Source organism: Stegostoma tigrinum, chromosome 9 (assembly GCF_030684315.1).
Source record: "Stegostoma tigrinum isolate sSteTig4 chromosome 9, sSteTig4.hap1, whole genome shotgun sequence".
NCBI classification, from domain to species: domain Eukaryota; kingdom Metazoa; phylum Chordata; class Chondrichthyes; order Orectolobiformes; family Stegostomatidae; genus Stegostoma; species Stegostoma tigrinum.
Genome location: NC_081362.1, coordinates 61,908,203 through 61,925,415, shown reverse-complemented (window position 1 = coordinate 61,925,415; position 17,213 = coordinate 61,908,203). Strand labels below are relative to the sequence as shown.

The following is a 17,213-nucleotide window of genomic DNA, read 5'->3' as shown; positions in this document are numbered from 1 at the left end:
GTAATTTTTTTGACTTTCTCATTTTCACACAGCTTGACCTGGGTTCCCATGGAATCTGCTGCATTGGACATCCTGCAGCCCCAATGTGAGACTCTGCTCCAAAGCTCATGATCACACTTGGGTTGCTGTCCCTTACTTTGGGAAGCCCTGGATTAGAGGATCAAAGGTTATCTTTGGGAAATATTTTGTGCAAAGGATAGACGTCCAAAGTTCTTTCTATTTGGCGGTAGAAGTAAGGCAGTTTGATGAATAATCATAAAAGAAAATATGAAAAACATGCTCTTCATGAACTGGAATGAGAGAAGTAATCACCTTTGTATAAATGAGATGACCATCCTGTGCAGACTTAGATGAAAATAAATTCCCAAGAATAGCTGATCCCAGAATGCTGAGAATGGGTATGGAGGTGGTTTGCATTACATTGGTCTCCTGTTGCATTTTAGCTATCAAGTAACCACCCCCCCCAAAAAAAAATCAATGTGAAGTCCTGTCATGCTACTGTTTCTGTTTCCCATGGTGTGGTTCTCTTATTGTCTTATAGTGTTTCTATATTGTTCAGAACCTGTTGACTTCTGTTTTTTCAAGCTGCTCTTGTCAGTCATTTTACATTGACGGACACCTGATCATTGCTTGGAAATTCACTCCGTCTTGATTAGTTTCATACATGTTCAAACTGGAAGAAGCAACAACGCCATTTCAAAATCTATCTAAACACGAATAATTTTAAAATAGAGAATAATGTCACCTCATGTTACCTATAGCCCTGACCTAGCCTGTACTGGAAGTGAAGATAAGAATGTCATAAAGCGTGTTTGCTTAAGAAGCTGAATGGTAACAACTGTTGTTACTTTATATGTCTGAAGAATTTTCCAATTCTTTTATTTTTTTTCTTCAGAATGGAGTTCTTCTTTTAGCACAGCTTTTAAATGAAGATCCAGTTCTGCAATTGAAATGTCGGACTTATGAAATTCCCAGACATCCTGGTGTTACAGAGCAGGTGATCACATCCACATCATTTTAGAAACTGCTGTATAAAATAATCTATTAATTATGTAATGCACATATAATACAAGGATAATCCTATCTAAATTTTTAGTTTTCAACTAATTGTTTGGCGTCTGGTACTGTACGCTGTTAATGAAGATATATATCAAGTATCTAGAAAAAAATACTAAATTATTTCAGTTTGCTCTTATCATGTGAAATACTTGAATGTATGGCTAATAACACGGTTGCATAATTCAACCTGGTGAAGTTTGGCTAAAGAACATTCGCATATTTAAGAACATAGTCAATCATTATTATCATATTTGTGTTGTAATGCTGTGGAATAGCTTACCCCAAAATTGTTGTACCATGTGGTTTTCATCAGTTAATAGAGGGAAGTTACTTTGGATTTCTTAGTGAGAGAGTGCAACGTGATTTTGGTGTCCAATTTTGAGAATTTCCTGAAACGGTATATTTGCTTGGTGTCTATAGAGTTGTGTGGAAGATATTTGATCACCTTGTTTCGTCACCTGACTGACTGACAGACAAAATCTGCACAAGTGTTTGAACAACTTGTGGAGAAGATAGGAAAAACTACAGTCAAAATGCCTCTGAGATTTAGAATTCACTGCAAAGATGTTTTGCTTGATTACTGATGACTGTAATTTTGTTTTTCTGAATTTCCAAGCACGAAGAATTGAGTATCCTATATCCGGTTGCCCTTGTAACGATAGATGGATTCAGCCTCTTTCAGTCTCTTCGGGCCTGTAGAAACCAGGTAGCAAGAGGTAATGTTTTTAGTAATATGATTGCATTATTTGTGCTTTTGGTAAAATCATTAAAATTAAATATGATTTTATTTTATTCCATCACCTTTCAAGCCCCACTGTGGGATGGTGTTGTTACAAATGTAGTTCAATGTACCCAAAATCCAAATCCTGAAATGAAGTGTGGGAAAACTCACTGGATCAGGCATTGTTTACACGGAAATTTTTTTCTGGTGGATAGCCCTCCTTCAGATTCAGAACCATCAGCCTGAAACAGGGGCAGAGGGTTGGGGGTGGGGGGCGGTGTTCGATATCATCACAGCAGAAAAACTGGTGCCCATTTATTCACATAGAGGCCCTGATTTGGTCTTGCAGAAGAACCTCTCTTGATGAAGTGGGAGTGGAAAGGGCTGATGCGGATTCCCAACTGATGGTTCCCCCAAGCCCTCCATGGCTTGGTGGTTCAGTGATGAAATAGGGGTACATGAGGGGTACTTTCTTGTGCCTTCAGAAGGTTGGGAATCCTTTTAGGTTTGCCAGCAGCTTCCTGAGAGGGCAGGATCCCTTTTTAGGTACTCAGTGCCTGACGAAGGAATCAGACATCAGCAGAGAATTGAGTGATGAAAACCACCATCTTGCCTTTGCCTCTGACCATTCCATGTGATTCTCTCCTGCAATCCCCATCTCACTTACAGTCACCTTTGTCTGACACTCCATGAAAGTCCTGGGCTTTTAGTGCATCCATTACTGCCAACAGCCTTTATTTGCTGTGACACTTACGGCATTGAGAACTTGCTGACCTCTAGTCAGAAGGTCTGTGAGAGTGAGAGTGAAACCAGGGTCCTGGAGAATGTTGCTGAACAAAGAGGCCAAGGGTGCAAAGGGCTTTAGCAATTGATGCTTGAATTCAGGGAGAAAAAAAGCTTTGTACTCTACATACTGCAAATCTGAAATACAAGCAAAATGCTGGAAACATAAATATCAGGCAACATATGTGGGAGAAACGGAGTTAATGAGTGGTATTCTGTCAAGGCAACAGGCTCTCACTAACAGTTCCTTGGAACTGGAGCCACAAGTAGAAAGGGTGGTGAAGAATGCATTTGGCATGCTTGCCTTCATCGGTCATGACATTCTGTAGGAGTTAGCGTGTCATATTCTCACTATACAGGATATTAATGAGGCCACTTTTGGAATACTGTGTACAATCCTGTTTGCCCTTCTAAAGGAAGGATGTTGTCAAACATGAGAGGATGCAGAAAAGATTTGCAAGGATGCCAGGACTGGAGGGTTTGAGCATAGGGAGAAGCTGAATAGGCTGGGGCTTATTTTCGCTGGAGCATTGAAGACTGGGAGGCAGCCTAGTAGAGATTTATAAAACTATGAGGAGCACAGATAATTTGAATAGCCAAGGTCTATTTTTCTCTCTGGAGAAGAGCCCACAACTCGGGGGCATGGGTTTGACGTCAGCAGGGAAAGATTTATAAAGGATCCGAGGAGTAACTTTTTTGTGCAGAGGGTGGTGCGTGTCTGAAACAAGCTGCCAGAAGAAGTGGTGGGAGTGAGTACAATTACAACGTTTAAAAGGCATCTAGATGGTTATATGAATAGGAAGGATTTAAAGGGATATTGGCTAAATGGACTAGGTCAGATTGGGATGGTGTGGATATGTTGGACTGAGGGGACGCTTTAGATGCTGCATGACTCTATCAATCTATTTTGAGGAAATCTGTTATTTTTACCCCAGCAATGTTATATTACCACATTTGTAAGCTTCTCACATACTGCAGTAGAATTCCAGTATTTGTATAGTTCATTTGGGAAGAATCTTGAACTTGGAAAATCACCTTTTGTGAAAAAATGTTTAATGATCAGAGGTATAGATAAAGTAGACAGCCAGAGACATTTTCCTAGGGTGGAGGTAGCTTTTACGAGGGGACTTAGTTTTAAAGTGAAAGGAGGTAAATATCGGGGAGACGTCAGAGGTAGCTTCTTTACTCAGAGAGTGGTCGGGGCGTGGAATGCATTTCTGGAGAGGGTAGTGGAGCTGGCCTCGTTAGGGGCATTTAAGCGGCTATTAGATAGGCATATGGATGATAGTATAAGGTAGCAGTGGAGGTTAGATAGACCTTAGTTTTTGGGTAAAAGTTCAGCACAACATTGTGGGCAGAAGGGCCTGTGTGTGTGTGTGTGTGTGTGTGTGTGTCATATTTTACAGATGAAGAAATAAAAAGCATGAGCTGTCTTTAAATCATTACAGTCCATTTGCTTAGTCTAGGTGATTTTTATTTCAGGAGCTGGATTGGAAGTTGTTTTGTAAGATGTAAGATTTACCATCTATTTTTTGTAACTAGATTCCAGACCCATCAACATTGGTCAGTTGTATTTATAGGTGGATGGTAAAAGGAAAGGTCAAAAGGAGTCAGTAAATAAGTCAGGTAATGAGAGACCATAACCTTGGTCTGGTAGTGATAGATCATGAGCGACTTCTCAAGACTGAGGAAGGTGACTGCAGTACTGTGTTTTGACTAGGTCATCATTGGGCCCTGGTCCAGGTGCTGTCAGGTTCTGGAAATCCTAGTTTAGGTGTGACATTAACTAGAGGAATCCTTTCTAAAGTAAATTCTCATCTATCAGCACTAAAGGAATCAAATTTTGTTCGGGATAGACTGGAATGTGGAATTTGAAACATGAACAGCTCAGCTATGAACTTGCTGAATGGCGGAGCAGGCTCGAGGAACCAAATGTCTGTCTACTGCTCCAACTTCATACATTTGTAAAAAAACGTTGACACAACAATGTTGTGGAACATCTGGCTTAAGCTTCATATTGTCTTGAGGTAGCCTCATCACATAGACTGTAGTAGTTCATTGAGCCATAGAGCACGGAAAACTTCACCATCTTCTCTAGAGCAGCTCAAGATCAGAAATAAATCCTGGTCTTGTTGGCAATGCCTATATCCTGAGGATTTTTTTTTACTGCACGTCATATTTTATAGCCACCAACCCACAGCAACTAGAAATCTAGGTCTAAAACTGTACTTCCAATCTTTAGGCCATCTCTCTGGACCATCTCCTACCGGCACGAGCAGAGTTGTGATGTTGGTTTCCTAGTGGCATTCTACAATTTGGCAGTAACACAGTACTAAAAATTACAATATCTGTGGTAGAATTTGTTTTTTTTTAAACTGTTTAACACTCCTACTCTAATGAGTGAATTTGATGCTTTATTTTACTGCACAAAATAAATGAATTCAGTTCCTTACAAAGTAGAATATTTTATTAATTTTCTTCGTGCATTACACTTTCTTACAGCTGCAGCTTCAGGTGCTGAAAGCGTACAACCTCCACCATTAACTTACAAGAAATGGGGCCTGCAGGATGTTGATATGATAGTGGACCATGCAAGCATTGGTAATAAAACTATCCATTTGTTTAAAAACAAAGTGACAGTATTTCATAAAGCTTAACTTTCTGGGATAATATCAGTAGACATTAACAGCATAGTTTAACTTCTAACTGACTATCAGGTGGAGATGGGATGCTGGTCCAAATATGGGGAAAAATTACATTTCTGTATGTCGCCAGTGGTTCAACCTCGTGGCTCAAAGTGTAACAGCATTTGACTGCCTCCTTTTGAAGTAATTTGAAGCAATTTCTCATTTGATTGGTCAAACATAATTAAGTACAATGCCTCAAAATAGAATGGGATGGGAAAAAGAAGCTCTGAATTGTTGAAACCCTGCAAAGTAGTTAACTGCTTGATTCATAGATAGTTTTCATTTAACGTTGCCTTGCTTATTGTTATTTTGTCTTAAAGTTGTTTATTCTTCAGAACCTTTTTTTTCACTTATTGTCATTTTTGCTCTGGAATTGTTGGCATCTGTTGCTGTCACACATCAGTGCCCAGTACTGTACTGCCCACATCCCTGACACAAGCTCTCCCATTTGTTCTGGTCATGGGCAAGGAATCTTGCCTCTGCCCTGGCCTTGCTGCCTGGTCTAATCTCCTGGCATGTTCCACCCTTACCGCATCACTGGCAGGCTTCTTCATCCCCCACTAGCCTCTCATCTGTAGTCTAGCTCCACCCCTGAAACTTCCTTCCCAGCCTTCACTTGTCTTGGACTTGTACTCTCATCCTGGCCTTCCCTTATCTCGTGTCAACCCTGGTCTTATATCCTGTACCTCATCTGGACTTCTTCCCTTTGCCCCAGACTTGTCTCCCAGCTCCATTTGTTTTTGATTGTTTTATAATCAACTTGTCCAGATGCTATTTCTCACCAGAGGTAGGTACACTACTACTGCACCACCCCATTCTTGCCCTTTAGTCTTCAAATCTAGCTTGCCTTTGCTATCCTCACTGCCCTCCTGAATTTGAATTGTCTGTGACTTCATCTAATGGCAGATACAGTCAGTGCAGGTAATCTTGGGAGGCCAGTTACCTAACAGTACTGAGTACTGTTGAATATTATGCCTTTACTTTTAAATTTATTTTATGTTCTTATTGCATCTAACAATGGAAGAACTTAGCCATTTAAAGTTCTGGTGGTAACGAATTTCAGTGACAGTAATGTTTTACCTGGTTTACCACTGAAGAAAGCTAACTTTAGTTTGGAGCACAGATTCCCATAGGATTCAGTGTTAATTTGTAACCTATTTCCAATTTGGTGATCTATGGTGCATTTAGTATTAAAATATTCTTCAGGATTTGCATTCATATTCAGAAGTGATTTGATCTTTATTGTTAGGCTTCAAGTATGTTGATCATCTGAATAACCCTGTATATTATGTTAATTTAGTTCCCTGCAGTTAGTGAAATCTTGTGCTGTGCAATCGGCTGCCATACTTAGGTCATTAAAAGAGACCAAGATATAAAAGGAATGAACTGATTTGAAGGGCTTTGGAATGCTTTGTTATGTTGGTGGAATCTTAAAAATGCATTCATAGATTCCCTAGAGATTGGAAATGGCTATTCAGCCCATTGAGTCCAGACTGACCCTCCCAAGAGCATACCACCCAGACCCAGCCCTGTCCCTGTAACCCTGCATTTCCATTGGCTAATCCACCCCTTGCACATACCTGAACAGTATGGGCAATTTAACATGGCCAATCCACCTAAACTGCATATCTTTGGACTGTGGGAGGAAACCATGTAGACATGGGGAGAATGTACAAACTCACAAGGTTATTCCAAGGCTGGATTTGAACCTGGGTTCCTGGTGCTGTGAGGCAGCAGTGCTAGCCACTGAGTCATTGTGCTGTCCATTGCATTGTTTTATTCGTGTATTTGCAACTCTGAAGGAACTTTAATTGAAGATCATTTGGAAAGCAGTGCACATATAATGCATATATTTCCATAGATCTGTTTACAATCTCCCTGAAAAGCTTGTATTTTCTTTAATTTCTTCACTCAATTATTTGAGAAGTGAGCAGAATTGAAGCTAATATGTTCGAGCAATTATGCCTTTTAATGTTATATTCACAATGGAATATGCCTTAATATATTCATAACATTTTTCTGTTTTACACTAGGTATTATGACACTTTGTCCATTTGATCAGTTGAAGACTGCCTCTGTTTTAGGTGGATTTAATGCCACTGTAAAAAGCAGCCCACCAGCAATGTCAGAATATGTAACTGTTGGATCTGGTCCATTTGCTGGTTTCTTCTATGCTTTGGAGGTGAGTTTTTGAGTTTCTTACAGTTTAAGATTTCAGTCTTAAAAAATGCATGAGCTTTAAGCACCTTGACAGGAAAAAAATCTTCATTTGAATGTGTTTTGCATCACTAACTTTCAATTTAGAATTAATTGATATACTGACAGGGAACATAGTTGCAGCATTTGAAAGGATATTTTCATCCAGTTGATAAGTCATTTTTGTTTGTTTATTTGCAGGGTAGCACTCAGCCATTGCTATCGCATGTTGCTTTAGCAGTTGCTAGCAAGCTTACGTCAGCTTTATTTAATGCAGCTAGGTAAGAAAGCAGTTTTCTTTGATTTTTGTTTAAAGGTTAAATTTAAAGCAATTAAATTACTGCTAGATTACTTTACTTTTGTTTCAATTTTGAAACTTCTTTGACTCGATAACCTTGATTACCTGTGTCTTCATGAATGCGTTATTTCATTCCTCGGGTTTAATCTTGAATTATCTTTGTTTTTAAATTGTGTTCTATTTAGGTTTGCATATTGCATGATTAATTTTTAGATGTGATGCATAGTTGTATCATCTGGAGAAGACGAGACTGCAGTTCATAACAACATCTCCACTTCCATTTAATGAATCCAACTTACTCATCCTCTGTTACATTTCACGTCCTATTGAGCTGTTTATGTCCATCTGTTATACTGGACACATTTTGGCTTATGTTGATTTGATGTCTCCCATAACCTTTTACCAGTTCTCCTGGCTGTTAAATGGAATGGATGTTGGATTATGCCCATATATATAATGCAGTTGTCCTTTATCGGGTCTTTTGTTACAAAAATATAACGAAACATTTACATACAATCAAAAATATGTTTAGTAATAGAATCATGTATTTAGAGTAGAAATTTTAATTGTATTGGAAATGCTTTAAATAGAATTGTGTCAAGAAAATGGCATTGTTCATGAGATTGGTAAAAACATTTCAGGTGTTACTTTCTATGCTAGTGCCTTTTCTTGGCTGGTTGATTAAGAATGCTAAGTGTTTGCTTCTTTTAAATCTGTAAATGTAATATTTCAAATGAATGTTTGTTTGTTTGGCAGATTTATGTTCTGCACAAAGCTTGCCAGACACCTTTTTTTAATGAAAATTTCTTGGTGTGCTTTCTAGTGGATGGCTTGGTTGGAAAAGCAAGCATGAAGAAGAACTGGTGCAGAGACAGAAACCAAAAGTTGAGCCAGCAACCCCACTTGCTGTAAGGTGGGTAAATGTGTCTTTAACAACAAAATAGAAGAAGCAATGTTAAGATCTCAGACATGTCACCTTATCAAATGTTTTCCAACTGTTTGTTATAACCTTGTGAAGCCATTGTTTTTGCAACATGAACCATTATGGATAAAAGTATCCAGGAATACTGCAAGATATCTTACACAGGAGGAGGTGTCTGTGTCTCTGTGTGTGTGTGTCTGTGTGTGTGTGTGTGTCTGTGTGTGTGTGTGTGTCTGTGTGTGTGTGTGTGTGTCTGTGTGTGTTCCTTCTTGTAATGGGCTTGTACAGGTTCTTTTTGAGGAACAATCCAGTTAGTCCACCCCTTGCTCTTTTCTCATTCCTGTAATTATTTTTCTTCACGCACTCAGCAAATTCACTTCTGAAGGCTACTCATACATTGGTATCCCTCACCCTTTCAAATCATGTCTTCCAAATTCTAACTGTTCATTATGTAAGTAGTTTTCTTCATGTTGCATTTTGTTCTTTCGCCAGTCACTTTTAAATGTGTTCCCTTTGGTCATCATTCTTTCAACATTAACAAGCAGATCAATAAATAGAATCTCATTAACACTTGACAATTCTAAATGCAGAACAAATTGTTATATATTTTAAATATGTTCCAAATACATTTCAGTGGCCTCAGTTTCTTCATCCAGATCGCTAATGTTTAATGTTCAAAACACTGTTCCTTGTGGAACTCAACTAGTCACCAGCTGCCATCCTGAAAAAGACACCTTGATGGAGGTCTTCTGGAAATTCAAGTCGATCATGACCACTGGCTCTTCTTTGTCTAACTTGCTTGTTACCTCCTCAAAGAAATCTAACCGATTTGACAGGCATGACATTCCCTTCCCTTGACTAAGCCATGCTGACTCAGCCTGTTTTACCGTGCAATTCCATGCACTCTGCAATCTAATCCTTAACAAGTCATTCTAAAATCTTATCAATGACTGAGGTCAGGCTAAAATGGCCTGTAGTTTTCTATCTTCTGCTTCCCTCCCTTTTTAAACAGCGGTGTTACATTAGACATTTTTCTGCCCTCTGACACCCTCCCTGACTCCAGTGATTCCTAAAAGATTATCATTAATGCCTTCACAATCTCCTCAGCTATGTCCTTCAGAACTGTTGGGTGTACTCCACCTGGCCCAGTTTATTTATCCATCTTCAGATCTTTCACCTTCCCCAGCACCATCTCCTTAGTGATGCCCACTCCACCCCCCCCGACTCTTCTGAAGTTTTGGTATGCTGCTGCTGTTTTCCACCGTGAAGACTGATGCCAAGTACCTATTCAGTTCCTTGCCGTTTATTTCTTCCCCAGTACTGCTTCTCCAGCCTCATTTTCCAGTGGTCCAATGTCCACTCTTGCCTCTTATCTTCTATATCTAAAAAAGACTCTTGCAATCTTATTTTGTCTTCCTTTATTTCATCTTCTCCCCCATATTACTTTTTTAGTTGGCTTTTAAAGGCTTCCCAATCCTCTGGCTTTGCACTGATTTTCAACACATTGTATGCTGTTGTTTTTATGCTGTGCCTGACCTCCCTTGTCAACCATTCTCTCCTCATCTGCCCTTTAGTATGCATTTTCTTCATTGGGATGAATTTATGCTGTGTCTCCTGAATGATCCTGAAAATCTCCAGCCATTGCTGCTCTACCATCTTCTCTGATAGGCTTCCCTTCCGATCAACTCTCGCCAGCTTCTCCCCTTAAAACTGCAGAGTGAATTCTATGATATTATGGTTGCTGCCCCCAAGGGTCCCTTCACCTTAAGTTCCCTAATCAAGTCTGCATCACTTCATTTTAATTGCCTGTCTGCTAATGGGTTCGACCACAAGCTGCTCTTAAAACAAAAACTTGTAGACATTCCTGTTCTTGAGATCAGCCACTAGTCTGATTTTCCTCAGTCCCCCTGCGTATTGAAATCTTCATGATTATTGTAATAGTGCCTTTCTTACATGCCTTTTCTATCCACTGGTTTATTTTCTGTCCCAATTCCTGACTACTGCTAGGAGGCCCGAATATAGCTCCCATGAGGGCCATCTTGCATTTTGTGATTCCTGAACTCTACCTACATGGATTCTATGATAGTAGACTCTTTATCACATCTTGCTGTTGAATTAATTTCATTTCTTACTAACGAGGCAGCCCTGTTCCCGTGTGCCCATCTGGCTATCCTTTTCGATAGGGCATGTATCCTTGGATATTTAGTTCCCAGCCCTGATCCCCTTGCAGCCACTTCTCTGTGATACCCAAAACATTGGCCCTGCCAATTTCAATCTGCACTGCAAGCTCCTTTTATCATGTCTCATATACTGTGCATTGAAGTACAGCAACCTCAGTCCTTTGTTGATTGCCCCATTTTCATAGTTGGCCCCTTACATGCTGCGTCTGAAGTTAAATTCCTGACTCTTTCCGTACTCTCTGACCTATTATTTGTTCTGGAAACTAATGATCTCTGCTGAGGCCTCCCCTGCTTTTAACTTTTTCTATAATTGTCTATGCAGCTGAACCCACACTCCTTCACTGTTCAGTTCAAAGCCCTATCCTAGAAATTGGTTCTGCCGTACCACCTGTAGCTTCTTGATGCATAGTGGCAATCATAGCTAGAAGCAGTACTCCAGGTGTTGTCTGACCAGCATGCTACATAGTTTGGTGGGCTGTTCCTCTGACCTGTTTAAGTATTTCTTCACCTCTTTATGTGAATGGAAATGATTTATTGTAATAAAAACTGAAAGAATTACGGATGCTTTAAATCAGGAACAAAAACAGAAGTTGCTGGAAAAGCCCAGCACGTTTGGCAGCATCTCTGAAGAAAAAAATCAGAGTTAACATTTTGGGTCCAGTGACAGTCTCTGAGGAAGGGTCACCAGACCTGAAATATTAACTCTTGATTTGTTTTCTTTACAGATGCTGCCAGACTCATTTGAGCTTTAACAGCAACTTCTGATTCGTTGTAATTTTGTTACAGCTGCTAGTAAGCTGTGCTTTGTGTTTTATTTATTTTCTAGGTTTGGTATTCCAGACTCTCGACGGCGTGGAGAAAATATTTGCCTTTCGCCTTGCAATACCCTGGCAGCTGTGACGGATGATTTTGGGCGCGTCACTTTATTAGATGTGGCAAGAGGTGTGGCAATACGCATGTGGAAAGGTGAAGCTGACATTTTTATCTACAGTTCCTTCAACATTTATTGGAATATCAATTTCTCATGTTTACAAATTTAAACAAATTTAAAGATTTAAATTTTAAGATTGAAGATTTTAGTTATCAATTAATGTGCTTACAATTATCTATTTCACTGTAAACAATAGTTTAATTTTCACTTATCCCATTGTTTTTTAATGAATACCATGTAATTGTTGGTGATTAATTATCCTTCAAAATGCCTTGGACACTTTGTAGAAAGTACACAGCAGAAATTTCATTAATTATGGTAAATTTTGTATTCTAAAATGTAAACTTTGATTACATTAAGTCTATACACATGGTAGAAATAGAATATGACAAATTGTAAATAGCTGACTGTGAACTGTATCCCACATGGTGATGCAGTCGTACAAGTTTAAGATTTGAGGTTCATTTTATGACACGTCAATTACAGCTAATAATTTTAATCAACCTATTACATGTTGGACATATTATGACATACCAGGGCAGTTGGAACTTGAACCTCTGCCTTCTGTCTCAGAGATAGGGACAGTACCATTGTGTTGTAAGACTCTTTTCAATTACCATTGAAGACTCAGCCTGAGGCGGCTGATCCAGAAGGTTCTTTAGTCCTGATTAGTTACAGAACCATTCCAGGCACACACATATTGTCACAGTTCTCTCAGAATTTATTAAATTGGTCACAGAAGGTACAAAACAATGATGCTCAATAAAGCAGTTGGTTTTGGCAGCGCACATCGGAACACTGGCTCATGACCTCTGGCGGACTGGGTATATGTCTCCTGTTGACTGAAATCTCCTGTTTCCTTCCTTTATCTTTGCACACTCAACTGCCATGAGTTATGGCTTAAACCACTGGCCGGCTAACTCTGGCTTGCCAATGTATGGACAGCACGGAATAAGAATGTACGTGTAATTCCGGATTGGATTGCTTGTCTTAATGATATCGCTTCCTGCTCTCTCCTGACTAGTTCCTTGAGATGTCGGTCACTTAGCTTACTTGCTTCATGGATCTCTACCAACATAGAGGCACTAATACAATTAACTGTGTGTCTGCTTAGAGGATATGTAGTGGCAAATTCTAATGACCAGTGTTCTGATGATCAATGTTCTAACGAATAAATTTAAGACTTCTAGAAAATTCCAAAGTTTATCAGTATTTTTTAGTTCACTGAATTAACTACATTCACTGTAAAAAGACATTCTTGTCTATTTTGTTCTGCCAAACTAAAATACTACTTTATCAAGATAATAAAATGTGAGGCTGGATGAACACAGCAGGCCAAGCAGCATCTCAGGAGCACAAAAGCTGATGTTTCGGGCCTAGACCCTTCATCAGAGAGGGGGATGGGGAGACGGAACTGGAATAAATAGGGAGAGAGGGAAAGATGGACCGAAGATGGAGAGTAAAGAAGATAGGTGGGGAGGTAGGGAGGGGATAGGTTAGTCCAGGGAAGACGAACAGGCCAAGGAGGTGGGATGAGGTTAGTAACCCTGCAGCCATATGGTATCAATGTGGACTTCACCAGTTTCAAAATCTCCCCTTCCCCTACTGCATCCCTAAACCAGCCCAGTTCGTCCCTTCCCCCCGCTGCACCACACAACCAGCCCAGCTCTTCCCCCCCCCCCCCCACCCACTGCATCCCAAAACCAGTCCAACCTGTCTCTGCCTCCCTAACCGGTTCTTCCTCTCACCCATCCCTTCCTCCCACCCCAAGCCGCACCCCCATCTACCTACTAACCTCATCCCACCTCCTTGACCTGTCCGTCTTCCCTGGACTGACCTATCCCCTCCCTACCTCCCCACCTATACTCTCCTCTCCACCTATACTCTCCTCTCCACCTATCTTCTTTACTCTCCATCTTCGGTCCGCCTCCCCCTCTCTCCCTATTTATTCCAGTTCCCTCTCCCCATCCCCCTCTCTGATGAAGGGTCTAGGCCTGAAACGTCAGCTTTTGTGCTCCTGAGATGCTGCTTGGCCTGCTGTGTTCATCCAGCCTCACATTTTATTATCTTGGAATTCTCCAGCATCTGCAGTTCCCATTATCTCTGATACTACTTTATCAAGATGTGCACCTTGATTACTGTACTGAAGTATGTTAACATTGAGGTGACCAAGTAATGTTGCTAAGCACAACAAATTACAAAGATCAAAATAACTATACAAAATTCATACAGAACTTGCATATTTAGGCTTGTCACACACTTTAAGTTACAAAAGTAAGCCAATTTAGGAAGTAGCTTTGGCTTGAAACCCAAAGCTGTTTTCCGTTCAAAGGTCTTAACATCTGTTCTATCATAAAATAAAACCATGAAACTGATATTTTATTGTACTTGCTTATTTTGATTCCAGGGCAGATTACACTTTCCACTTACTACAGAGCAAATGTTGTGACAGAATGGAATTTTACAGACCACAGTTGAACAAAACATTGATTATTCTCTCATGTTTTTGGATCTTCTCAATTACTGAAAAATCAACTTGATTCTACATAAGTAATGGTTAAATTTTGATGATTAGAATCATAGACTTGGTACAGTGCAGAAGGAGGCCATTGGGGTCTGCCATGATATGTGCTAGCCCTCTGAGAAAACGGTTCACCTTGTGTCACTCCAGTGTCTTTTCTCTGCAGCCCTGCAAAATGCTCTTTTTTTCGGATAATGATTCAATTGCCTTTGGAAAATTTCAATTGCATTGCCTTCATCACACTGAATCAGTAATTCAAGCCACTCAGTTTGTTAAACTGAGTTTCTTCATGTTGCCATTGTTTCTCTTGCCGTTTTAGTTTAATCCTGCACTCTCTGCTTCATGATTTCCCCAGTAATGGGAGAAACTTCTCCTTATGTACTCTGTCTAAACCCCTCATGATTTTAAATACGTCTAGCAAACCTCTCAACCTTCCCTCCCCAGGAAAACTTCTGCATTCTTTCTACGTAGTTGAAATTCCTCATCTGGAACTATTCCCTTGAATCTTCTTTGCTTCCTCTGTGACACCTTCACATACTTTGTAAAGTGTGATGGTTATCACTAGAAACAGTATTTGGTTGAGACCAAACCAGTGGCATATATAGGTTTGACATAAGCTCCTTGCTTTTGTACTCTTTGTCCCTGTTGCTGAAGTCTGAATTAAGCAGTCTTTATTAGATGTTCTTTCAGCTTCTTCTGGTATATTTGGGACTGCTCATGCATCCAGGTCCCTCTGCTTCTGCACCTTGATCAACCTAATTTGTTACTTGATCAAAAACTCAAGCAGGTTAGTTAAACATAATTTCCCTGTGACAAATTCATTCTGCTTTCCTTAAATTAACCATTTTGGAAAATGCAGGTTAGTAATGTTATCTCACATGATCATTTATAAATGCTTCCCAAGCCATAGTTAAACCAACTGGGCTGTTTGTCCCAAGGTTTCCTTTTCACCCTTTTTGTTTTTTGTTTTAATGTTTTCAATTCTTCAGTCTGCTGGCACTTCCCTTCAACCCATCTAATTATATTAGAAAGAGAGCAGAAAGGATGCATTGACTAGCTGCATTATTGTACGCTTAGTCCTAGAAAATAATTAAAAATCACCCTTGGTCCTAGGCAGGAGAGTGAAATGTGGAAAAGGTTTAAATAAAAGTTTAATCTTAAACACAGCCCATCTGTGTTTGCTCAGGACTGGATGCTCAGACTCTGTTCTGTCCTTTGTTTTAAATTCTGTTTTGTTTGCTAGGATATCGTGATGCACAGGTTGGCTGGATCCAGGTTTTGGAAGATCTTCATGAAAGAGAAGCAGAGAAGAGCAATTTCTCACCTTTCAGGAGTCCTACAGGCCTAAGACGAGTAGCTCAGTTCCTGGTGATCTATGCCCCAAGGAGAGGAATCCTGGAAGTGTGGAGCACTCAGCAAGGTCCAAGGGTTGGGGCATTTAATGTAGGAAAATACTGCAGGTCTGTAAAGTGGAGCAATATCTGCAAATGGTATTTTTTGTCTCACTTAATAAATGCTTTTTCTGCATGAGTGGATAGGTGAATGGAGCAGGTTTGCAATTTTAAGCATTTTTGTAACAGTATTTCTGTTAAACTTGAATATTGCATATTTTTAAGGGGAGAGATGTGTGTGGGGAGAAAACACTTCTGTCTTTAAAAGTGGTTCACGAAATTTTGACAATTTGTATTCCACTATGGAATTGCATGCATGTTTCATGCTTTTGTTCCTAAAACAAAATTACTGAACTCAACAGAAGCCAACTAAGGGGAAACCTCTTTAAAAGCAAGTTTACATGTTATTTGGTTAAAATGACTCAATTGCTGATGAGCAATTTGAGAAACACTGTCTTCTGAGTTAGGTAAAACTAATGCATCCTGTTCATTTGTGGATTTCTTTTACATCCAAATTAATTTTTATTTTTACTTTCTTGGATGACGTTTATATTTAAACTGAAATGTGGCTTCTACTATTTTGAGGACGTATACTTAATAGTGCCGACTGACGTGATTTTTTTAACATGTAAATTTGATAAGGAATAAGGACAGATTATTTATTGCAAGAGTTTCTTCTCAACGTACAATCCTTTAAGATTGTGGGAATCAATGTATTGACAAAATTTTCAATGGTGAAACAGTTAAGAATCTCAGGCTTTTTGTTCTGCTGTGTGGAGAATTTCCAGGCTAGGGTGCTAATTTCATTTTCTTTGTGGAACAAATGTGAAGTGTTGGTGATTCAAGCAGGTAATTAGTTTTAAATAATTGCTGGTATTTGATGGTATTCAGTTATTAAATTTCATAAATGGTATAAAGATATGGGAATTAAATGGTTGAATTGAATGGGCGGACTAGACAGACCAAAAATCAGCTACTTTAAACTTTTTTTATGGTGTTCTTCAAAAACTTTTATTGCAGGTAGAAATATACTCACGTCTGAATATTTTGAATTATTTTGCTTTTTGCATATTATGAAATTAGATAGTATTCCGGATATTTTATAACTCTTTAAATGTGCCTTGTTTTTTAGGTTATTGTATCCTGGATATAAGATTATGGGTTTGAACAATGTGACCAGCCAGGGCTGGCAGCCACAAACCTTTCAGATTTGTCTAATTGATCCAGTGGATGGTAACGTGAAAACCGTTAATGTTCCTTTCCATCTTGCTCTTAGGTACTTTATTTCATTTTTTTTCCACACCACAAAAACATAGAACTGAGAAATAGACAATTCACTACAATGGATCAATGTTGGTTTTGTTACTGTATCAACATGTAATTCTGTTCCTTCTCATTCATGTATGTATCAAGCTTCCCTTAAATGCTTCCATGTTATTTACTTAAGCTACATCCAACTTCTCTTTCTGTAGAGAAGCTTCTCTTGAATTATATTGAGTTGTTTTAAGATTGTTCTTTGTTCTT

General features: G+C 39.3%; 1 protein-coding gene across 1 annotated transcript in view; it reads left to right on the top strand.

The window, feature by feature from the left end:
• rab3gap2 (RAB3 GTPase activating protein subunit 2 (non-catalytic)) overlaps positions 1-17,213 on the top strand; it is a 94,029-nt gene that overhangs the window by 34,505 nt on the left and 42,311 nt on the right. Inside the window, exons 7-15 of the mRNA XM_059648579.1 lie at positions 896-997; positions 1,676-1,775; positions 5,066-5,164; positions 7,284-7,432; positions 7,648-7,727; positions 8,568-8,657; positions 11,673-11,812; positions 15,542-15,758; positions 16,822-16,965. Coding sequence (XP_059504562.1) covers positions 896-997; positions 1,676-1,775; positions 5,066-5,164; positions 7,284-7,432; positions 7,648-7,727; positions 8,568-8,657; positions 11,673-11,812; positions 15,542-15,758; positions 16,822-16,965 — 1,121 coding nt within the window. The remainder of the gene's footprint in view (positions 1-895; positions 998-1,675; positions 1,776-5,065; positions 5,165-7,283; positions 7,433-7,647; positions 7,728-8,567; positions 8,658-11,672; positions 11,813-15,541; positions 15,759-16,821; positions 16,966-17,213) is intronic.